The 23,926-nt window shown below is 39.1% G+C and overlaps 2 protein-coding genes, 1 long non-coding RNA gene and 2 other non-coding genes across 5 annotated transcripts in view; 1 reads left to right on the forward strand and 4 right to left on the reverse strand.

Annotated features, from left to right (window-relative positions):
* SUPT16H (SPT16 homolog, facilitates chromatin remodeling subunit) overlaps positions 1 to 11,791 on the reverse strand; it is a 35,094-nt gene extending 23,303 nt beyond the window's left edge. Inside the window, exon 1 of the mRNA XM_039869875.1 lies at positions 11,428 to 11,791. Within this exon, the coding sequence (XP_039725809.1) occupies positions 11,428 to 11,493 (66 nt within the window). The 5' untranslated portion in view covers positions 11,494 to 11,791. The remainder of the gene's footprint in view (positions 1 to 11,427) is intronic.
* Positions 11,792 to 11,818: 27 nt separating this feature from the next.
* Positions 11,819 to 16,509, forward strand: LOC120608089 (uncharacterized). The gene is made up of 2 exons (XR_005654304.1): positions 11,819 to 12,014; positions 16,111 to 16,509. It is a non-coding gene; the product is annotated as an uncharacterized LOC120608089 (long non-coding RNA).
* Positions 13,106 to 23,926, reverse strand: part of CHD8 (chromodomain helicase DNA binding protein 8) — a 51,816-nt gene continuing 40,995 nt past the window's right edge. Inside the window, 16 exon segments of the mRNA XM_039869874.1 lie at positions 13,106 to 13,356; positions 13,359 to 13,668; positions 15,650 to 15,766; positions 16,164 to 16,343; positions 16,536 to 16,649; positions 17,474 to 17,776; positions 18,046 to 18,197; positions 18,418 to 19,137; positions 19,222 to 19,430; positions 19,864 to 20,071; positions 20,249 to 20,303; positions 20,762 to 20,837; positions 21,944 to 22,073; positions 23,125 to 23,228; positions 23,493 to 23,582; positions 23,672 to 23,828. Of these exon segments, the coding sequence (XP_039725808.1) occupies positions 13,106 to 13,356; positions 13,359 to 13,668; positions 15,650 to 15,766; positions 16,164 to 16,343; positions 16,536 to 16,649; positions 17,474 to 17,776; positions 18,046 to 18,197; positions 18,418 to 19,137; positions 19,222 to 19,430; positions 19,864 to 20,071; positions 20,249 to 20,303; positions 20,762 to 20,837; positions 21,944 to 22,073; positions 23,125 to 23,228; positions 23,493 to 23,582; positions 23,672 to 23,828 (3,176 nt within the window).
* LOC120608119 (small nucleolar RNA U6-53/MBII-28) lies at positions 16,848 to 16,956 on the reverse strand. Its single transcript, XR_005654310.1, has one exon. It is a non-coding gene; the product is annotated as a small nucleolar RNA U6-53/MBII-28 (small nucleolar RNA).
* On the reverse strand, positions 21,384 to 21,493 carry LOC120608118 (small nucleolar RNA U6-53/MBII-28). The gene has a single exon (XR_005654309.1). It is a non-coding gene; the product is annotated as a small nucleolar RNA U6-53/MBII-28 (small nucleolar RNA).

The raw sequence follows: 23,926 nt of genomic DNA on the forward strand, positions 1-23,926 counted from the left end.
AGAAATAGACTCCAGTATTTACTCAGGATATATATAATTTTTTCCTAAAAGAAATTCAAGTTTAAGGTTTGCTTGGCAAGCTCATAGCCATTAGTTACTCTATTTTCTTTCCCCCTCTTTAATTCCCCCTCCCCCACACTTCCACCCCTGACCTATGGATATTGCTGTTTCTCCTAAAGAACTGGATCTCTGAAGGCGGAGCATCTCCTCCCACACACTTGGGGCATTCCCCGCGTTGTACTCGGCATATGGTCCATGGCTCCACCTGGGGTGCGAACCCAGGACCTTGTGTGTGTAAAGCAGACGTGCTAATCACTACACTATGGAGCCATCCCTGTTACTCTATTTTTTAAAAAAGCTTTACTGAGATAGAATTCACATATAATTCACCCATTTAAAAGGTATAACTCAAAGGTTTTTAGTGTATTCAGAGTTACGTATCTGTTACAAACTACAACACTTTCATCAAAAAGTAACCCATTAGCAATCATTATCCATCTCCCCCCAGCCCTAGACAACTAATCTGATTTGTTTCCATGAATTTATCTATTCTGGATATTTCATATAAATGGAATAATATAACAAACATGTGGCCCTTCTGTCTGGCTTCTTTTACTTAACAAGCTCTCAAGGTTCATCCATATTGTAACATGCATCAGAACTATATACTTTTTATTGTTGAATAATATTCCATTATATGTATATGCCACATTGTATCCATTCATTGACTGCTGGACATTTGTGTTATTTTCAGTTTTGGTGATTATGAATAATGCTGCTATAAACATTCATGTAAGTTTCTGTGTAGAGATATTCCTCCAGTATATATCTAGGTGAGGAACTGCAGGTCTAATAGTAACTATATGTTCAATTTTTTGAGGAACCACCAGGCTGTTTTTCCAAAGTGACTGTACCATTTTACATTCCTAACAGCAATGAGGGTTCCAATTTTGCCACATGCTGACCAACACTTACCTTTTTTTATTATAGACATCCAATAGATGTGAAATAGTATCTTATTGTGGTTTTGATTTGCCATTCTTGGATGGCTACTGATGTTGGGCAACTTTTCACGTGATAACTGACCATTTATATACCTTTTTTGGAGAGGTGTTTAGGCAGACAGAGCCTTTGTGCATTCTGTAACTGGCTTATTGCTTTATTAAGTTGTTAGAGTTCTTTTTATATTCTAGATTTTTTATCACATATGATTTGCAAATTTACAACCCCATTCAGTGGGTTGTCTTTTCACTTTGTTAATGATGTCATTTAAAGCATAAGTTTTTAATTTTGAGGAAGACCAAATTATTGTGCTTTTGATGGCATATCTAATAAGAGTTAACCTAACTCAATGTCATAAAGATTTACCTATGCTTTCCTCTATAAGTTTCATAGTTTTAGTTCTTATATTTAGATCTATAATTCACTTTGAGTTAATTTTGTGTATGGTGTAAAAAGGCGCCTAATTCCATTCTGCTGCATGTGCATATCCAGTTGTTCCAGCACCATTTGTTGAAAGACTATTCTTTCTCTATTGTACTGTCTCGGCACAACTGTCAAAAATCGGATGATGTAAATGTGAAGGTTTATTTCTGGACTGTCAGTTCTATTCTATTGATCTGCATGTCTAGCCTTACACTAGTACCATGTTGTTTTGATTACTATAGCTTTGTAGTAAGTTTTGAAACTAGAGTGTGATTAACTACTTTTGAACGCTTTGTTAAGACCAAAGGATTAGTAATTGTGGGCTATAAGGTCAAATCTCTGACTTTCCCTATAAAGTCAAGAAAAACGCCTATAATCCTCTTCCACGTTTTAAGGGTTCTGGCTGCCAATAAACCAAATATGATAGCAATTGAGGGTTCTGTTGAATTTCTCTACCACAACAAAACACATAGCCCGAAGAAGTTACTACATAGAAAGTATATATATTTGCCCATTGATTTTCAGTGAGAAAATGTTTTCCTTAGGGTTGGTAAAGTTTTATTATTAGTTCTCACTGATGATACAAAAGTAATCGTAGTTTAAAATTGCTAGTGCCTTAGCATGAATCAAGGCAGTGGCATCAAACTAATTCTTCACTACCACACATTCATGAAAAGAGGAAAAAAGCCAGTTTCACTAAACAATGTCCTTGATGCAATAACAATGATTAGTATTATGAAATTCCAATCCTTAAGTATATGTCTTTTTAATAGTCTGTGTGAAGATATGAGTACACACAAAGCACTTCTGTGTGCGCACTGAAGTATGATGGTTGTCTGAAGGAAAAGCACTTGTACAATTATGAGTAACAAGCTAAACTAACCACTTAACCAGACTTGGGTATCTGGCAAACATTTTCTCAAAAATGAATGATGTAAGCCTGTCACTTCAATGAAAATGAATAGCATGTTTGTCAGCAATAAAATTTTTGAGTTTTCAAGCAAGAAATTAAAATCTTGAAAAACTTGTACCCACCACTGTGAACTTGACAACTTCCCTACTTAAGACTTTTCTGATGGTCAGTGGTGATATTAACATGTGTGATTCTTCCATATTGTATAATGAAATGTGTAACATTTAGGACAACTGTACAACTGAGAATCAGTATTTTCCAAACAAGCACCGCATGATGTTATAAAACCATCCATGGATAAAGAATCCAAGGTGCAAAACAGATCCATAACTTGAATATGAAAAATTCACCGCTGTGGTTTCACATTCCACATTACAACTAACTTTTAAGAGACTACCACTTCTTGAGTTTTAGTGTACTAACAAAGAATATCCATAATTATTGAAAAAGGTTATTAAAATATGCTCCCTTTTCCAGCTTCATGTATGTATGGGACCAGATTTTTTTCTACATACTTGATACAATCTATACAAAGAAAGCCTCTTGGGGTCTTGAATAATTTAAAAATGTAAGAGGACCTGATATCAGAGTTTGAGAATCACTGTGCTGTATGATTCTTCTAATATATCAACACTTTCCTCTCCAAATTTTTGGCACATAAACTTTAATTCTTCAATAAACATGAGTTTTGTGTCAGTGATATTACTGCTACCTTGATAACCTCCCCAAATTAGTAACACACACTCCCTTATATTTAATACTTATGTGTTCTGGATATAGGTAAAATTTTTCTCCTAAACATTTGTCTACAAAAAATACCACTGAAACTAACCAAAAAGTCTCCTTTAGTATTTTTTCGCTATTTAAAATCTTGGTCAAATAAACTTTTTAACAAAGAAAAAGGTATCAACGTGAACAAAAAATTCAAAATACAGAGTACGATCATGTAACTTAATCATTAATGATATGGGAAAATTATCCAAAGGGCTCTCGATACAATTGAAAACAGAGAAAAAAAGAGGCACATATTCAGCTTTTTTTATGATAGAGGAAACAAACCCACCTAATCTCAGGGATTTTAATTCATATAAAATGCCCACTTTTCCACTGCTGATCAAAAGGGCGAGAGGATGAATCCTAATTTATCTTGGCACCCAGCTGTCTGACCATTTTATAGAATATTATTTCTTTAGAAAATCTGATGGGCTCTAACCCCAGAATAAAGAAATGTAATACCACCAGAATTTAATATATCTGAAGATAATGAATTTAGATTAAATTTTTCTTAAAACGAAAAGATTCAGTGAAAAGGATTATAAGAAAACCAAATATTTTGACAGCAAAATCGAAGACACTATTTTATATTCAAACCTTATGAAGAGTCTAAGAGTGTCATACAGATTACATCTGAAAATAGTCTTCTGAAACTATGAGAGATTTTTAATGATTTGCTTATAAAATACATATTATATATATAAAGTACTAAAATGTTTTGATTAGATTATGTCTGGGATTTGTTTGGGAATGAATACTAGTGTGGAAGGAGCTAGATTAAAAAAAAATGCCCCAAGGCTAGCAGCTCCTGCCTCAGGACCAGCTCAAAGTGCCAGCCTGACTATTAGAGGTGGCTTGGGCCCAACTCTGTGCAGCTTAAAAGGTCCCGGATTCCTACCTGATCTCTTCTGCTTGGACTGGTCTTCAGACTGAGACTGGAACCCTTGCCAAATCTGGACTTGGGATCCCCGTGCTCCCTTTTCTAGATGAATTCTCTTGCAGCAGTGACCCCTGGTGTGCATAGACTCTCAACGTCCACCACACCCTTTCTGTCCCAAATTCTGCCACCTTCTATTCTGTCTGGTAGACTTGACATCCAAGTCTTGCTCAAATAGGTGTTTCAGATGGGAATACTAGTATATACTGAGTAGCCACTTTCCTTCTATGTGCCTTCTTGCATTTATTATCTGTAATCCTCAAAATAAGACTTTAAGTGCAGCATGCATCGTTATATTCAAAATCTCAAATCAAGCCACAAAACACCCAAAAGTTCTACAAAAATATATAGACAGTTCTTACACTGATTTAGGCTTAAAAAAGGGGGGTGCTAAAAGTCCTCCCTTTTTAGATGCACATATTAAGTTTAAAATATTTTTCCTTAGGATACAACTAGCAAGTAATAACAGGTAAAGTAATACATTTTCTACTATTTCTAACTCTCTCAGTTAACAAATCAGATGAGGGAATACTTTCATTAGGGTCCTAAAAAGAAAAATACATTTCTTTGGAAGGTCTGCAACTTATATTTCTAAGGAAAAAGGATCATTTGACAAACTTTTCAGGTAAGATGTTAATATTAGTGACTTCTTAAATTTACCAGAAACTTCTTTCAGCAACTGAAAGCAACATGTATCAAAGCCTGTCTCCTGGATTTAGAGAGACAGTATGCTTACTGGGTAAGGGCTCACCCTGAAGCCAGACAGCCTGGGTTTGAATTCTAGGCCCCATCGCTTATTATGACCTAACTTCTCTGTGCTAATCTCCTTGATCAGAAGTGTGTATAAAGTGCTTAGAATAGTGCTTAGCTCACAGTACCTACTATGTGTTTGCTATCATTATTAAAGATTGAAATGGCTATTTGTTAAAAATTTACTGTGTCCCACACCAATATTGTTATTGATGTCAAAGATTAGCTGATTACATAATCAGTACAGAATATGTATAGTAGAACAGACTTTCTGAAAGTGCACAACCCATCAAGATTGTAGGTGATTCCAGATATGGCTTTAAATATTCAATCACAGAGCAAAAAAGTTACATACTTTTCAACTCCCTTTTAATCCACTTGATTACACAAAGAACATACCTGTTTAATGCTAATCCTTAACACCTGCTACAATTTAACAATGCTGTTGTGTTTACATAGTCTTTACTTTTTAACAGCTATGTTTTACTTTTGGAAAGACTTTCCATTTATAGTGAAGTAACCTTTCTGAATGTATTAAGGTTTAAAGAGTTCAACAGTTATTTGGAAGATGAAAAGGACAGAGTGGTTGACTAAGCAGAATTGGGCTAGCAACACCTTAAGTGCTTGACAAGCATTCTCACTGGGAAGATATTGATGAGAGATAAGCATGCCTAGCTCAGAGAGCCACAAAGGGTTCAGAACTCAGGAGGCACCAAGTATCAAGAAAGGGTAATGAGGTATATTGCACATGGATCAGTTCAGGACTGAAAACAGAAGGTCTAGTTATCAAGCATAAGAGATGGAACCCCCAGTTCTTGGAAGCCCTGAGACAACTCATAATCCCTCCACAAAAACACTTGACTTATTCTCTGGAGAAATGTACTCAGATATTAGGCCCAGGAGAAGGCAAGTGCTAAATGTTGGGGAATTAAATGACAGTCTGTATTTTGAATGACAGCTGGGAACAAATGCCACAAAGAAAAGAATCGGAGGATTTTTCTCTGCACATCTTCAATGAATTCAGAGAAAACACTTCAGATACTAACATTTAGGAGTCCTCCATGGAATGAGACAGACTATTCACTTTAAAGTAACCCCTACTAGTTGAGAAGCCCCATTCATATTCATGCAGGGCTTCCAATCAGTTTTTATTGTCTCATTCTCAATATAGATGAGTATAGACAAGCCTCATTTTGATTTTCGTGAAGTCTCCAATATGTCAGAGAGAAAGCAAACAAACCCAGAGGAAACATACAAGGCAGAGGACAGAAAATAAAAATTAAATAAAACATCCCCACAGGAGAAATAAAGTACATCCCTGAAACAAGAACAGAGAACAAGAACTCTTAGAAATCAAAAGTAGTTGAAATTTTTAAAAATTCAATAAACCCTTAGAAAAACGTTAAGAAACAGTATATAGAAATAAAAGATAAAAATACAAGAAATGAAAGAGAACAAATAAACTTAAGCCAAGATGTATAAACCTTAATAGGAATTTCAGGTTAAAAAAAAAAAGAGAGCGAGTGAGCAATCACTGAGGAAATGGAGGCGAGAAAACCATCAAAAAAACTCTTCTGACAGATTCCAGCACTGCGGGACGTAAGTCTTGAGACTAAAAAGCCCACCCCCCACCCACCAACTCAATGCTGTGAAATCCAAAATCTAAGGAATGAAGAGACGATTCTAAATGTTTCAGAGAGAACAGGCCAGATATATTGGAACAGAAAAGAGAATTACATCGGCCTTCTCAAAAGTAATACTGTAAGCTTAAAGACTAAATAGTTTCAAAATTCTGAGAATTCTGAGGTATTTTCAGCCTCGAATTTTATACCCGCTGAACTATATTATTAACTAAAAGTGAAGACAGAATAAAACTTCTGAGTCACACAAAGGCTCAAGATATACAGATTTTCTGTATCCTTTCCTAAAAGTTCTTAGAGAAAATGCTTTAACAAAATGAAAAAAATCAATACATGGTCTGTAGGATGTAGGGGACCAAAACAATGGAAGTCTCAAAGTTCAAAACAGGTCTGGAAAGTAATCTGTACAAATACAGACAGCAGTATAACTATAACATAAGGTTGGACGGGGTGTGGAAAGGTGGCGTTTAAAAAATAAACAGAATAAAATATCTGAAGAGTTAGAGAATTTTAGAAAAAATATTGATAAGATTATGACAGACCTGCAGGAAAAAGTTAGGGGTATGGACATTCAAAAAGGGAGAAAAACCAAGGCAGTCATTAATGCCAAGAAAAATAAAAAGTCTAGAGAAAAAGGTAATTATACTCTATTATTTCACCCAGTAGTGAAAACATTTACATGAGCATTAACAACGTAAACTGACTACTGATTTTACTAAAAATTGTGTGTGTATGGGGGGAACTTATCAAGAGGGGTGGGAGTGACCAAGCAAGTCTAATAAAATATTAATTGTATAATCTAGGTGGTGGATACATGAGTATTCACTGTAAAGTTCTTCACCTTTCTGTATGTTTGAAATTTTTCAAAACAATGTGTCAAAAGAAATTTAAAAAGTATCAAGAGGCAGAGAAGTTGGAATGAATGTGATGGTATAAAAAAGTTAAGTTTAAATCTTAATTTACCAAAACAAGTTAATATCAAAAAAAATTGACAAATCAAGAATCAGCAGTATATAGCTATAACTTCAAAATATGAAAGAACTAAAAGTGGTTGCTTCTTGGGCAGGTGACTGTTTTTTTGTTTTAAGGCTTTTAGAACTACTTGGTTTTTTAAAACCTGTGTAGGTATTACTTGATTAAAAATAATTTTTTCAAGTGCAAAATAAATAGTGTAGGTGGTAAGGAATTAGCAAAAATTGTGAAGGTGGTATCTGAATGATAAAAGCTGGGGAAATTCTGCAACACAGGAACAATTATCTTCCTTTGAAAAAGCCAAATGGGTATTGCATTAATTGAAACATGTTTAATGTTTATAGCTAGAATATCCATATAATTTATCATCTGAACAAGATAATTTTGAGAATAAAAGGGCATGTCATTTTACATAGGAACAGGTGAACAGTTTCAGGAAAGGCAGGACTTATGGTCACCCTAAGTACAGGCTGGACAGAAATGTCTTCAAACCAAGAAAGCCCAGAAATCATCACCATCATTCACTGGGTGGCTATGACATGCCAGGCACTCATTACACTTGGTAACTGGGGTAAAAAATAAATACTATACAAGTTGAGTGAATCCTACCTGTGCAGGCATTTACTTCCATCTTCATTCCTCTTTACTCGAGACCAAATCATTATTTAAATCTTTCTCTAATTCCTTCCAGAGATAAAGGAGCCATAAAGACCCGAGATGCCCATTATCTTGCTGAAAGTAGTATGGGAACTGCCTGTATTTCAGACTTCCTAAGCCACAGAAGATAACTGTCTAGTCTGGAAAGCAATCCAGAACAAGAAATTTGACCATGACAAAAATCAGCAAAGAGCCAGAAAGCGGTGCTCAAGAGAAGCACTGACACTACAGCTTACAGTTTTGTCCGTGGGCACAAATTTTCTTTTTAGGGTTGGAACCAGCCACCACCTCAAATGTGACTGGTAGAGCCACATGAATGAATGCATTGGATCAGCATTCCTTTGACAAACAGCTGCTATTTTGACATTTTACGGAATTCTTTTTGGATAAAATGCAGATGTGACTGTAGTTAAGGTTCATTCAGCAATATGTCCTAACAGGCAGGTCTCAAATCAGTTATAGGTGTGCCCTGATAATGTATCCCTCAGCTCCCAAAGCAGCTAGGAACCCAGAATGGTGGGTAACCTCCCCCTTCATACCCCATGCAGTACTAACTGTATTACTTGGTTAAAAATAATCAGAATCATGTAAAGGCTGGGAAGCCCTAAATAAGGATTCAGTAAAGTATAAGAAGACAGAGAAACCCACAACCCAGTCTCACCACCCACCACTACCACCTAGTGTTTTCTAATGTGGAAATACACAGGTGCTGCAAACTCTTTTTGTTCTAACTTAAATATGAGGTAGGACTGGACTAGATTCAAAATCCAAGAGTCGTAAAACAGTTAATAAGTTCTAGCCACTATAGAGGTCGCCTGTTTTTTCAATTAGCAATAATTGCGCTTCAGATAAAACTTCCTTGGCTACAATACTGTCACCACAGAGCTCCTGTTTCATTTCTGAGCTTATTTTCTCATCTCTAAAATGATACTACTTATTCTGGTATAAGGTTTGTTTTAGAAATTTCTACTCAAACTGTTAAAAGTGTGTGATACTGCAACTGTTTTTAGGATATGTTATGAAAATTGTAATTAAGAAATAATACATCTTATTTGCACTAGCCCCACAGTATCTATCTAACCCAAACTCAACTCACAGATGAAATTAGGAGCTAAATTAGCTTCCGTTCTTATTAAAAAAAAAAAAAAAGTTTAGTAGTTCTTCAGTTCTCTCCGATTCTATATAGTTGAAGAAAGTTGGAGCTATCTTGTACAATTACAGTTTTGAAAGGCTTATGCTTAAGGGTATCTAAAACTCAAAAGTGGGTGTGGAGCCTAAATTAATTGATGGTTAATTTTTGTCATAACAGATTTCTTTGAAGACTGGAGCTGACAACACATGCTTGAGATTCATAAACAATTACAAGTTATTTTCTCGTGTCAATGCCAGTTTTCTTATTAAAAAAGGAAAAAGTGTAAAAGAAAAACAAGTATAGCTCATACCTATATATTTCACTATCTTTCTGGTACAGCTAAGAGGATAATCAACCAGCACTTATTCTCAGAAAACTATGATCTCTGCTTAAGCAGATCAGAATGAAAGTACTATAACCTGGAAAGACTGCATATAGAAATTCTACAGGTGGGTTCTGGGCATAGTGATTAAAATTTAGCTATAAAAAAGCAGAAAGTCCATTCCAATAAGATTTTTATAATAATTAGTCACAAATTTTGCTAATGAGTAATTTTTATATTGACTTGGCTCAAACTTTGTAACACCAGGGTCTTATCAACATCTAATTCTCCCTTCACATGATGTCATTAAGTTAAATAGGAGGGCCAAGATAAACTCTGATGATTTTTGAGGAAAAAAAGGGGGGGCATAACATAACTCTTATGGATTTAAAGACCATCATTTGAAATTAAGTTTGCCGATCTGTCTCAGGCCTCAAGTTTTTCCTAGTTTCATGCTTGTACTTAATTATTATGCAGGGCTCTAACTCTTAGCTTTCATAGATGGTTGGGAGAAGATGAAAAATAATTTGATAAACTCTGAATCACTGAGACTAGAAACAAGCTCCACATCAAAGGAGTATACTTTCAGGGTCTATGGGTGGCAGAGAGGGCGTTTGATTACCGGTACACTAACACTTAACTTATCTTTAGAAAATCAGGGCTCTAAAATTAGGGCTTTTAGTTTTTCTAACATGGATCATGTTCAACTTTAAATATGTGACAGTGAGAGCTGTAAAAACACTTGGCAAAAACTAATAAAAATTTTTAAAAATAAAATTTATGTTCAGCACTTGTCTAGCATAGAATCCTTATTTTTGCTTTTCATAAAATGCAACCGAGAATCCGCTTTACTTTCAATTATCTAATGCATTTATCCCCAAAAGAAGAAACATGCACAGGAACCTTTAATGTGAATGGCAGAGAAATGACCAATTTTAATAGCTTGGTTTTTCGTACAGAATCAATTTGAAAAGCAATTTACAATGCTGAAATCAGAATTAAACATTTTTGTCAGGACATTTTTCAGGTTTTAAAAAGTCTTTATTAGTTTTATCTTCCCTGGATGATAGGGTTCAGAGGCCAGACTTAAGCTACACAGCTCAGGCTGTACCAGAGGATACAACCAAATGTTTTAATTGATAAATTACTATCATAAAAATAAATTTTAACTGTGGACGTTTTTCAAGCAGCAAAACTGCCCATCTTTAAAAAACTGGGAACTGTAACAGCTCTTTTTCTGAACACGTGCCCCGATACTCTATCAAGGAGAAAAACTGAGATTTTAGGCATCGCATCGTTTTTTGTATTACTAATGCCTGCAGGTTTTCAGCGTTAGGTTTCTGTGTTAACCACGGCAGGGCCTAGGACGTGAGGCGGTTGCGCGTGAGCAGTATCTTTTTTTAACTCCAGCAAAAGCGCCGCAAAGAATTAATGCAAAGAGCTCGATTCACATCCTCCTAGCCCCTCCATCCATCCTTTACTTAGATGGTTTAATTCTGGCGGGACCGGGGCGGAATACACTGGTTCTGGAAGGACAGAGCGAGTGCGTGGGTGTGTGCGAACACTGCAGGAGGGGGCGGCAAGACGCGATCGCGGAGTGGGAGGGAAAGATGATGCCTCTTCTAGGGCGGGAAGAGACTACGAGAGGTAGCTGTTATGCATGACGGGGGCCGGCACACGCGGAAGATGGTGGTGGCCGCAGGGCAGGGTGATTGCAGGGGATTCCCTGTTGCGGGGACGGGGGCGCTCGGGGTCACCGCAGTGAACAATCCTGGAGCAACTAAAGGGGCGCGACACTGAACCCGGGAATTCCCGACGGAAAGGGAAAAAAGGGCGCCGAGAAACGGGGTTATTATGGGATGGAAGAGAGGGGCTCCCTAGGGAAAATTACGGGATCTCTCTCACCCGCCAATTGCTGTACAGTCTCTTCACTCTCCGGTAATAAGCGTCTTTGTCCAGAGTCACAGCCATAGCCACAGACGCCGCTACTCCTCGGGTCCCGAGAATCACGCGAGGTCCCGGCTCCGCCACCAGCTCTCGGCCCCGGAATCCCGCACTCTCCCAGTGACCCGGAAGTATCGACCTCAACGATGCCCTTTCCGCTTCCGGGTCCCGACAGCTTTTTTTTTTTTTCTCTAAAAACCTCTTTCGTGAGATTAGGAGAAGAGAGTGTGCAGGAATCAACAAAATGTGCAAAGAATCTAGATTTTCGCGGGGTTTTGTCAATTTAGCAACAACCGCAGGCGAGCTGACGTCATCATGTGACGCTCTGCCCCCGCCCTCTCTGCTGGGCCGCAGTTTCCAGGAGCTCCGTTTTGCCCGAAAGGCTGCGTCTGGGCAATGCTGAGGCGGGAGGTCTGTGGTGCCAGCCCCGCCCCTCATAAACTGCTGCGCGAGGGTGGAATGGCCCCCACCCATCGGCACAGGAAAGGAAAGCATAAAGAGGGGTATATGGCGTGTGATGGGAGAGGGAAGACTACAGCCGTAACTGGGTACGTTCTCTTCCTAGAAATGGTAGGGAAGCAAAAGCCTCTGCTGATGCAGGGCTGGAAGGATCCTCTGTGCCAGGATGCTGGGTTAGGGCTCCGCACCGACACAGCTCAAACCAGGGATAGGAAGCACACCCTCCTGATAAAACTATCCCCTGAGCTATAGGGGAAGTACTTCACCTAGGAAAGGGAAACGAAATGCCCAGGCTTCATCTGAGCGCTGGGATGGTAGGGGAAGGGCTGTAGGAAACAAATGGCTTGAGAGGATTCGCACAATCCAGTACCCGGGGCCCAAGTCGTGATGGTGCTTTTCCAGTCATTCAGTCTTCTTGCAGCAGTTCACCAAGTGACACCACTTATGGCTTCAGTTAATTCGAAACAAAATGTACGTGGTTCTTGCCAAAATTCATTCTTCTTATTTTTTCTAAGAACTTGAGTTTGAATCTGAAACAATGTTTTGCCTCCTATTTAGCTTAAATCATTCCTTTGCCTTGAGCAAACTGAACAGCCTACACAAATCCTTTAATGGAGTACAGATGACTTCTCTGCCTTTTCCAAGTTAACTTTGCACGAATAGTAATGAACTTTCAGAGAGTGGTGTTGAATTGCCCATCACGAATATCAACTCCTAAAATTAACATTGATACTGGCTTTGAACAACTATAGAACCAGGGAAGAGTGGAAAAGGATTAACTTAAATTTATTAATGCCAAGGGAAGGAAGGTAACAGTTCCTGACCCTCCAGCTGTATCCACAGTTCGGCCAGGAACAGGCTCTGCCAGAGGCCAGGGCCAGCGCTACATAGTCTGTGGTTAATGGAGGTGTCTGGGGAGGGGTGAGCGTCTCAGCTGCTCTAGTCTCCTTTCCTTCCCCAGAAATGAGGAAGTGGTCATGTATTATTTTCGGAGTTCCCCTGCCCACCCAATCTGCTCAAATTTGGAAGCAATCGGGTACAAATTTTCTTTTTCCTTTTCACCTCCTGGAGTCCTGGGTTTCCCCACATCTCCCCTGCCCCTCCCACTTTTCCATAGTCCAAGGGCCGGAGTAAATGAAAATACAGCAGCCACCCAAGTAATGGGGACCATGCTGGGGCTTCAGTCATCAGCATCTTCGCTGGAGTCTGAGTTGGCTGGCATCATAGGATCATCAATGAGTGAGAAGTCCCTTTCTGAGCTATCATAGCCCTGAGATAAATCATCATCATCTTCATCCTCATCGTCCTCGTCCTCCTCAGGTTGCAGTGGTGACAACCTCAAGGCAGTAGCAGAGGTGGTAGTGGCTGGTGAAGAAGGGTAGCCAGTGGCTCTCAGGCCTGGATGGTGATGGTGGTGATGATGGGGGTGGGGTGGTGGTGGTGGTGATGAAGTATGGTGCTGGAGTCTACATGAGGGGATGATGCTGCACCACCCATCACAAACGGCATAAAAGGCAAAGATGCAGAAGTGGCACTGCTGTGACCCAAAGAAGACACAGACTGCAGGCCACTACTGCTGTGCTGGAAGGTATTATGCAGAGATAGGGACCCCGTGCCTCCACCCTGCATCAGGGCCATCATCTTAGAAAGGTCTGGTCGCATCCTACGGGCTCGCTTCTTGCTGTTATCTGGAGCAATAGGCCCTGGCAAAACCCGGTTGAATACAGTTTCGGCATGGTGACTCTGGGAGGAAGGAACAGAAAAAGATAGTAGAAAGAAAGGGAAAAAAAAACAGAAGTCAACAAAGTCCTAGCTTGCAAATGCGTTTTTCACTAAATCTATCTTTAGACAGGCAAAACAATGGTAGAGGAGGCCTTACAGAAATGGGGAGGAGCAAATGCTGGACACGGTTGATCAAGTCTGATACTGATTGATACACATGTAAAATTCAGAGTTTTGCTTTATCCATGACTATAATATACGATTACTCGGGCCAACCCCTTCACAAATGCTTAACTTTGTTAATGAGGTACCAATTGTCTGAGTTTAATGCCAGTTTACCCAGTATTGCACTTAGGGGCACTAGAAGGAATAATTTCCAGCCTCAGTGAACTTAACCAAAATTTAGAGTCAGAATGTTTAGAAGAAGTAATTTAAAATTCAGCAGACATGTACATTTTTTATCAATGTGAAAAACTTAACATTAATTTGGTAAGGATCTAGCCATCATCTTTTTGACCTCTCTTGAATTTACCCCACTCTGATGCAATAATGAAGGGTAGGATTGTAAATAACAGTATAGTTGTGAGGCAATTCCTTATCTAAACCTAACACCTAACATGAGAATACACCTTTCTGACTTGGAAAAACAAATATCTCAAAACTCTATGTATACGCTGTAAAAATATTACAGCAGCACCTAAACTCCCTGCCGGCCTCAGTAATAAAGTACATAGTGCTGGAAACCCCATCAATTCTGCATTAAAAATTCTGTACCAGTCATATATTATGATTTTTTCTGATTTCCTATGATCCTTTCTTCCTTAGAAGGAAACTGACTATAAAGAAGTAGCAAAAGTACTTGAGATAAAAACAGGTAATACTATTTTTAGGATTAAAGAAGGAGAAGCCTTTTTTACAGGCTGCTCTATAATGTTAAATTTAAGACAGAGAAGGTACCAGCCTTCTAGCCATCAGCCTCTCATATCAACCATTCTGCTTATTATACTCTTGGTCTTGTGGATGCTAAGAGAGAAAATTAAAACATTCTTCTACAGTAGCAATATTTATATGAAACTACTTTCACCAATATAAAAGTAATAAGCCTCATAAATTCACATCACAAATATATATTATGTGCAAAATAATATTCTCAGAATTTATTAAATGCAAAAGATAGGTATTGTTCATTTGGAAATCAATTTTGTTAAAAGAAACTACATGGTTTTATATGTATCACATGCATAAAAGGGTGTAAATAAAAGATCAAATGGGAAATGACTAGATAAAGTGGGTTTAGGAGAGTGCTAATCTGTTTTTAAATGAATGCTTACCCAACCAAACCATGATTTATATATGTTTAAAAAATACAACTATTGCCCAAAGTAAGGCAAACACAGCCAAGAGAAACTTTTGCAGTTATGTTTTGGTGGAAAAGATTATGGGTACTTAATCTACCAAATGCCCTATAACCATGATAAAACAGAAATATTTGACCAAATTGTTATAAGCTATAAAACGTGGTTTCTTGTCCTTTTTCCATTACTGGAATATTATTAGTAATATTAGTAAGGTTGGGAGACTCCATGACTGTTTACCTTAGTAGGCCTCTAAATCATTTCTAAAACACACAGAATCATAAAACTTTTTGAGATTATCTACTTCAAACCCCTCACTTTTCAGGATGAGAAAACTGAAAGGGTTAAAGGATTTGGTAAAAATCCCTTAGCCAGTAGAAGAACAGGATAAGGCCTTGAATGTTCTAACACATCTTACTAATTTTTATTTTTTAATATGCTTACAGTGTTGAAATTAGTTTTTAGAATTTTATGTTCTTCTAAAGATAACGATGCCACAGGACAATAAAAATACTCTAGTTTCCTTATTGGTGAACTAAAGATAAATTTTCTCAAACATTAACTGGAAAAAAAGTAAAGAACATTAAATAATTTCTCCAGTCACATCTAGTGTGGGAACAGAGCAGCAATGCCTCAGTCTCACTCACCTTTTTTCCATTCCTAGAGTTAGCAGTCTGTACTGGTTCCATTCCCAAACAGTTCAATTCTGCCTTATTATTTTTTTTACATCTCTGCCACTTCTGTTTTCTGCGATCCTCCATATACTGCAATAGAAAAATATCAGTTACCCTAGAGAAATAAAAATCCTCTCTGGAGTAATTATTATGGTACTAGTGTCTAGTCTGACAGTAAATGCTTATTGTGTGGGTAAACAAAAGATTAGTCCTAGTGGAAAACTGCCATTAAGCAGATCTCTCCAAAACATTTAGGTGTTTATGTAATAGTTTAATAGTAAATATTAGCCTAGCATTTAGTTTAAAAAGTATCTCTGACAATATTTTATTTTGATCCTTACAACTCTGAGGTAGGATGACTGGGTACTACTACTCTTGTTTTGCAGATGCAGAAAAAATGACTTAATATGGCATGCTTCCTTCCTCTCGCACAGCTTAAAAACCAAGGGAATGACTTTAAATCTTGCTGGATGGAAGTGCCACTCACCGCTAGAAATCGGGGATCGACAGCGAACTCTGGATGACCCTGTAACCACATCTCCAGTTCAGCCCGGCGAGGGGCATCCTCACCCACCAGCAAAGTACCATCCACCTTATTGATGACAGGGATCCGGGTCTCCAGGTCCACATCAAGGTGATTAGGCTCTTCCATGCATTCCACCTCCAGCTGCAAACCCAGAATCCACCCCCATGAGCACATACTCTCCTCTGGGGCAAGGAGAGAGGGGGAGCAGAGCCAATGGTAGCCATAAAATAACTCTAACATATTCTAGTCCCTCAACCCAACTGCCTTAATCAATTACTTGGAATAAAAAGATCTTGTCTAATCATCATTTTAAAGACTTTCTCTACCACTCACCTCGACTAGCTTCTTTCTATTCCCCTTCTTCTTATGAAACAGAGGATGTCCATCTCCCATTACTCCATTAGCCATCAACTTGTGCTTCTGGAATGTTAACTTCAATCCTTCCTCCTAGGAAGACAACCCACCCACCCAAGACGTCATATGGCACATGTTTTTATGGTAAAGTTTAAGCTTTGGGTGGCTTGGGGTAAGGGTCATCCTTTGGCTCAATGATATTGAGAAGGCCACCTAACTAAAAGTAGAAATTAGAAATGTAACAAAACTTAAATACTATTTCTTTAGAAAGATTTCATTTCTTGGCCTAGTGCCCCTCAGGTAGCTTTAAGAGAAGTAGAATTTATCTCAATAACACCCAACACAGGGTAAAACCCCCTATCTGGTGTTTCAGTATTAGCATGGCAACTCATCACAGGGGCAAAACTCCTGATAGTCCCATCACATACTAATTGAAGAAAATTTTCTTGTTGAGTACTTAATGATTAGCTAATAATTTCAACACGAAAAAGTTCAGGAAAAATAAAAATTTCCATCTATAAAATATAAAACACTGATTTAACGTCAGTATGAATAACTCCTTAACTTAATAAAGGCCCATAATACTTAGGTGTCATTTTAACAGCTTTCTCACAATTTGATTTCAATTTTTAAAAACTAGGTTTCTAGAATCTAGAAACAAGCCACCCAAAAGCTCTGTGTCATTTAAATGTCTTTCCAAAATATGGTTTCTTTTAACTAGTTCTCAGGAGATACAAGTCGAGACCCCTTCCTCTACTGCAAAGACTTTTCCTAAATGGATCTTTGTGAGCTCCAATTTTTTTCCTCTCATTTTTAAAGTTAGCTAACCAAATGAGTTTAGTATCCTGTCAGTGAAACTAGTTAGCAAGAACTATAGCCTCCTTCCCCACTTCCCAAAGCCTAAATGCTGAGCTTACATCTTTGATCTGAACCGTAAACTCTTTCTCATCCATGCCTCGGCGAAGTTTGGTAAACTGAGCTGCTGCTGTGGTGACTGCAGACACTTCCTCCTCTGCCATGGAAGCTGCACTGCTACTCCGTGGTGTGGGGACTGGAGAGTCACCGTATTCTCCTGGAGTCAATGAGGGACTGTCTAGCAAGTGGTTGCTTGGCCCCAAAATTCCTCCTGTTACCATTTCCTGGCTCCGGCGGCTAGAAGGCCACTTCCCTGAGAGTACAGCCTGGCAGACGAGGTCAATACGGTTTATCAGGACACGATCCTGAGTGGGGAAAAAGAAATCAGTACTGGTTTTAAGGACTGAATAATTGCTATCCTGTGAAAAACAGTGCCGTTATTATAAGGATGGATAAAATCATAAGGCAGAAAAGAGGGAGGTAAAGGTATCAGATTCCTAAGTCAACTGCAAAGAGTTTCATGAAAAAACAACACTAAACACAATCAAAGAAAACCAGAACCATCTGTTCCTTGTTCCCTGTATATGTTACACTGTATTTCTAGACTCTACATGTCCAGGAATGAGGCTATTACCTTGGGCCACTCAGAGGCTCTTTGTCTTTCTTGTAGCAGCAGAAGCTCAGGGGTCATTTGTTCTCCATCTTCATTTGGGAACCCATCTTGGGACATAGTGAGGGACAGGAGACTCTCTTCATCATAGAGCTTTGAGTGGGAACGGTCAGCAGCTAGAGATCATACAGGATGTGTGAGCAAAGATGAAATTAGTAATGTTATATAGCAATGGTATTATATGGGTTTTAAAAAAAGACTCAAAGAATAACAGGTTTGTTGTGATAGCACATCAAATCGAAATCCAAATCTCTCTCAGAGAATGCGTTTAGAAGAGAAAGAGCAGGGAGGGGGAAAACAGGGAAGAAGGCCAACAGCCTGTCCACATGCACTCACTTAGCTTCTCTTCCTTCTCGTCCTCACTCTCATCAGTGCTGGAGCTTGAGCTGGATGAGGATGAGGAAGAAGAGGATGATGGTGACAGCTTGCTCAAGTCCAGCTCAGAGTCTGAATCATCCTCATCCTCCAGTTTGACTGGTGGAACACTCCGGGAAACCAGAGGGGAAGGATCAGAGGGGGCTACTCGAATCTCATAGTCTTGTGGGGTTGGTCGGCTCCTGGCCACTACCTCATGCTCTAGCTTTAAAGTCAGACTCTCCAGACTGGGAACCTGGGCAGCTGTCTCCTCAGGTGGCTTTTCAACAGGAGCATCTGGGCGTAGGGACAGCGGTGAGGCAGTGCGCGAGGTATACTGCTGGTGTAGCAGTGGAGTAGAGCAGCGTGACAGGGATGGAGCTGGTGCTCCTGCCTGATGGTTCTGCATATAATTCATACGGGCAGCCAGAAAAGAGAAGTCTGGGTCCTGCATGATGTTGCAGTCTGTTTGGCTCACCCCATGGCGGGCTGCCCCTCGTAGAAGCTCCCCATCATGACGAATGGGCTCCCACCACTTGGGTAATTCGGGACCTGGAGGCTGACATAATGCCAGTCGATCTTCCAAAAGGGGGTGGCATAAAACTTGTTCCCGTAAGCGTCGAAGCAATTCGATACGATAGAGAGTCCGTGATGCCCTCTCCTCAGTGATGGGCTCAATAAACAGATTCGGATCCGGGGGCTCTGCAAGAGAGTGGAAGGAAAAATGAACCAAGAGCTGGCTCTGTTGCCATCCATCCCTGCTCATCCAAGAATCTACAGGCTTACCATCTCCAGCTGCTGGGGGGAGGCGGCATACTTGACGGCACATGGCCACAAAGCCATGGAAGTACTTGGTAAGGCTTTCATCTGTTTTTTTGTCCAGTCGAGCAAAAGTACGGAAGCGATCCCAATGGAACTGCATGGTGTCAGGGTCATACTCCACACCAAAGGTAGACACAACTCGATAGAAATCAGTTTGTTCGCGTCTTGTCCATCTATAAAAGGAAGAGGAATCAGGCAACAGGATCAGGTAACAGTGATCAGAACACTGGGAAACTGGTTATTTCTTAGTGTGGCTTAGAATATCTGAATACACAAAAACTGAAAGTGGGTGGGAGGGGAGCACAGAAGACAGCAGAAGAGGTAGTTATAAGAGGCACTCTGTAACATGTAAGAATTTAAAAATCAGCAAGCTAAGGGGGAAAATGATACAAATAACTCAATGAGAATGGCTGCAGAGGAGATCTTCCCTAAGAGATGATTATGCACACAACTGAGGTCTACATGTAGAGGTGTAACAATCATGGTGAAAAAGATGGTCCCTCTGTAGGGAATTCCAAATAAATTCTTCCTAAGATACTTTTCAATATAAGGCCTATAGGTGAAGACAAGCTTACAGCTCAACCCAAATTCCCAGCTATATTTTACCGTTGCTGTTTCTCCCGCCGTGCAATTTCTTTTAGCTTGAAGGCTGCCTCGCAACGCCGCCGTCTCCGGTCCCCACGTTCTGCAGCCTCTATCTTCATCTGTTCCCTCTTGTAGCTGCGCTGATAGGCTGTTACTAGGCGCCGAAGCCTAGCTGTCAGAGCAGAGCCTGGAGGCCAGAATAGATGGCCGGGCTGTTGGGTCACCTGGGCTGTGGGAAGCAAAACAGTATGACCAAGAAGTACAGGAAAGGTAGTAGAGATAATAATACTGGTATTTCAACCCACCCAAAGGCAAAGCTCTCAGAAATCCCAGGATAGGGTAGAATTCAGTTAATAATTCCCCAACCCCAGCACCCCAAATTGTACTAGTTGACCTAGAAATTTACCTTCATCTCCATCAATCACTGAGATCTCCTCATCCATCATCATCAAGGGATCACCCTAGAGAAGGAGATCCACCCCACAGGATGGAGGAAAAAGGGAAAGGGGGGGAGTTGGTACTCTGAAATCACTTTCTCATGTGTGTCCTTCTATGGCACCAAGGGATCAAGAAAAATCGCCAATGAAAGGAATCCTTACAAAAAATTGGAAGCAACCAACTAAAAGAATAAGAAAGTAGAACCTGCAAAGTCAATTTTTATTAATGACTTGAAGATAACAGGACTCAGGAATTTAGTAGTAAAATAATATACTTCACAGTCCACCTTGGTTCCCACCTCCTCCACAAAGCCATCCCTGATTTCCAGCTGGCATTACGATCTTTTCCATTAGTACTTTATATTCCCAAATGGTAATTACTTTCCAGTTTATAAGTTATTCAATATACTTCAGGATTCAGGGAATGGGAGAATATTTAGTTATTTAGTAACAGAAAGTAAACTTAAATGAGGTTTCCTCACCTCATCATCTTGGTCCTTTGGGGGACCCTGGAGTGGTTTATATTCAGGATCTTCACAATCCTTATCAAAGTCAACCCTAAAATTACCAAAGTATGAGAAAATGTTAACAATATATTTTCTTTCACTAAGAGGAACCTAGGATGAAGACAAGGCCAAACATACAATCCAGCATGAAATAGTCTTTTCTTTCATACTAGAACGAATGGCAGGCCAGGTGCTAAGTTTTGAGAAAGTTAGGTACAGCATCCAACAGAACAAAGAGCTGGGAGAAACTGACACTCTAAATAAAGTGCCACTCTAAATTGGTTTAATTTGAAATGAACATGGTCCCGCACACTTCTTTTCTCTTGACAGCCCCTTTTATTTTTTAACCTATTATCCTCCTCTTTCCCAACTATTTACTTTTACTACTTTTTGAATGGTCCACGCCTGCTTATTTTTATTACTTTGCTCTGCTGAGCAGAAGGATAATATAATAAATGATTTGTTTAAAATGAATAAATGACCCAATATCCTTTGAGGGTCTATCACTATGCAAAGTGAAGTTGTGGTCATCAAAGAGAAACCTCTCAATCGCAAAGGAGTGGGTGGGTATTCATGAACTAAGCCAACTCTTTCACATGCCCCTCAGGTTTCCACGTGAGAAGTTTTGTTAAACTCACGGACACCCAAACCAGGGCAATACTGCCCTACCTGGTGGCTCAGTATTAGCATGGCAACTCATCATTGAGGCATGTATCCAGGCAGAGTAAATCCTTTATGGGTCAGCCACCATTGGGAGATGACAAACCAGAGCTAAAATTTCCTGAGTCTCTACCCCATAGTGGCATGGAAGAACTGCATGACTATTGTCTTTCAAGAGGACCAGTTATCCTCTCCGCTACTATGGCTGTACAGAAAAACATTGCAAAGAAAACTGAATAAAACATCAAATAAGCCATTTAGGAGTAACATTAATTTTCACCCGTAGTTACATCTTATGGCGACATATGGTTTAAGGCCAGTTTATGGAGTCCTCTCTGCTAGTCCTACTCTTTGTTAAGAATTTATCATTCACGTGTGTAATCACCATTAAGAATCTCAATGGTTCAATTGAGGCTAGTGTTATATCTTAGCACAAGCAACTAACAACCTTCATAGGGAGAACTCGGAGCTTTAAAAGAACTGAAAGTCAATGCTTACCCTTCTACTATGTCAGAGAAATTATCCAACACTCGATGTTCTGCTGCAATAGCTTTGTCATCCGGTCTGCCAGCCTTTTCTAGGAAGCATAAGGCTGGGTCTGCCCTCATAGTATTATATTTTTCATAGCCTAGAGAAAAAGCCATAAATTGAAGAGAATCATGGATTTGTTTTTGCCTTTATGCATACTTTGTATGCCGCTGGAGTAATTAGAGTATATGGGCTACTTTGCTCACAATGCAAAATACAGTTTAAATAAAATGGCAATGGATTTACATAGCCAATTAAATGGTAATCTTTCTATTATTATCATTCTTACCACACAGACGGAGAAACTAAACAAGTTATTTAGGAATAGGTCACACATTTCAGATGAAGGATAAAAAACTTGTACCTGCAAACACACACTGAACTTTTGATGAATGGTGAATGAATGAATGAACACTTCAGGATGTCTGGACTCTTCTAAACCTCTGCCTCACAAGTAAAGCTAAGACCGCACATGCTAATGGTTTTTCTTGTCCCACTGAACTTACCAAAAACATGTGGATCAGTGCTATTACTTATGTTTTAAAGAACTAAACAGAAAAATATTTTTAAAAAAGAACTGATATTCCAATTCACTAAGTTAGTGGGCTGAAACTGAGTGCTCACTGCTCTTAACGCTTGGGATTTATTAGGCAAGATTGAAAAGGAAGTATTCTCCCTTATTATACCCTGTTTCTGTTTCTCATTTAAACACTGTTGTTCATATCTATATCAGAGTGACTGCTGAACATTCAGACAAATGAGATGTTATACAAATAGAACCCTTTCAGCAAGCCACAGGAAAGTCATACAAATTAAACATGGCTAATAGGAGTGAGCATATATTAATTACCTCCCTGATTTGTAGAACTTTAACTTAGATGCCACAAGATACAGATTGGTAATAGTTATTAGAGAATAGATGGGAGACTCCCTACCTCGATATTTAACTACTCATCTGGTCTTTCTTAAATATCTATTTATAGGGATAAACTGCTCTGCTCTGGATATTTAAGAACCAGTTTCCCAGTCAAACTTAAGTTTATTGAAGATCAATCACAGAACTCAGTTATTGGTCTTGAGCATTTTGATAAATGTTCCATCTGTGGACAGATCTACACCAGGAAAGGAATAGATTAAGAGAAGGTACTTACCATGCTTAAAGACACCAATGAGCAGGGACTTGTCAGCCTCACTGTCCCACCATGTTGTTGGAACCTCCAGCTGATCCACTACTGGGAACCATATGTCAATCTCGCTAAAAGTATAAGAGCAGTCACCACAGTAATGAAGAAAATTAAAAATGATAACTCTTGGCAAGATTATTACAAGTATCTTCTTTTACCTATTAATTTAAATGCTCATGCAGCTGCCTATTTCCTTCCACTGGTATCAAGTGTAGAATTAAAGACCTAATATATAAATTTTAATTATCAAGTATACCAAAGATAGTATAAAATAAGTAAGCCAATCTTTTCTTAAATAAGGTAGGGCACGAAAAAAAAATACAACATAAATTTACCTGGCAATAGCACCCCCTAACACCTTCTCTGCCTGGTCTCCAATCACCTCCTGTCTTAGATAGTATAGCATTCGTACCCGCAACAGCACCCTAGAAGGGAGAGAGGAAGAGCTGGCTCAATTTAGCATAGAAAGTTTGATGTGGAAAATACTTTAATCTTTGCTAAATTCCATCCTTACTTGTTACACTGATGTTTCAAGTGCTTCTTATAACTTTCATCTTGGAACAGAGTATCAGGATTATATTTCCGGATCCAATCTGCCTTATGGATATCGAAAGTGCTTTGTGACTTTACCTTTTTCCCTTTGCGTCCACGTGGCACAGGAATAGATAGACCTGGGAAAGGGGAGACATTAAAGACTTGGATTGAGAAAATCCCTTGGACCTGAAAAGGATTAGATAACCTACAGAAAGATGAAAAGTAAAAAGCTGAT

The sequence above is a fragment of the Pteropus medius genome, unplaced genomic scaffold (genome assembly GCF_902729225.1).
Source record: "Pteropus medius unplaced genomic scaffold, Ma_sr-lr_union100, whole genome shotgun sequence".
Taxonomy (NCBI): Eukaryota; Metazoa; Chordata; class Mammalia; order Chiroptera; family Pteropodidae; genus Pteropus; species Pteropus medius.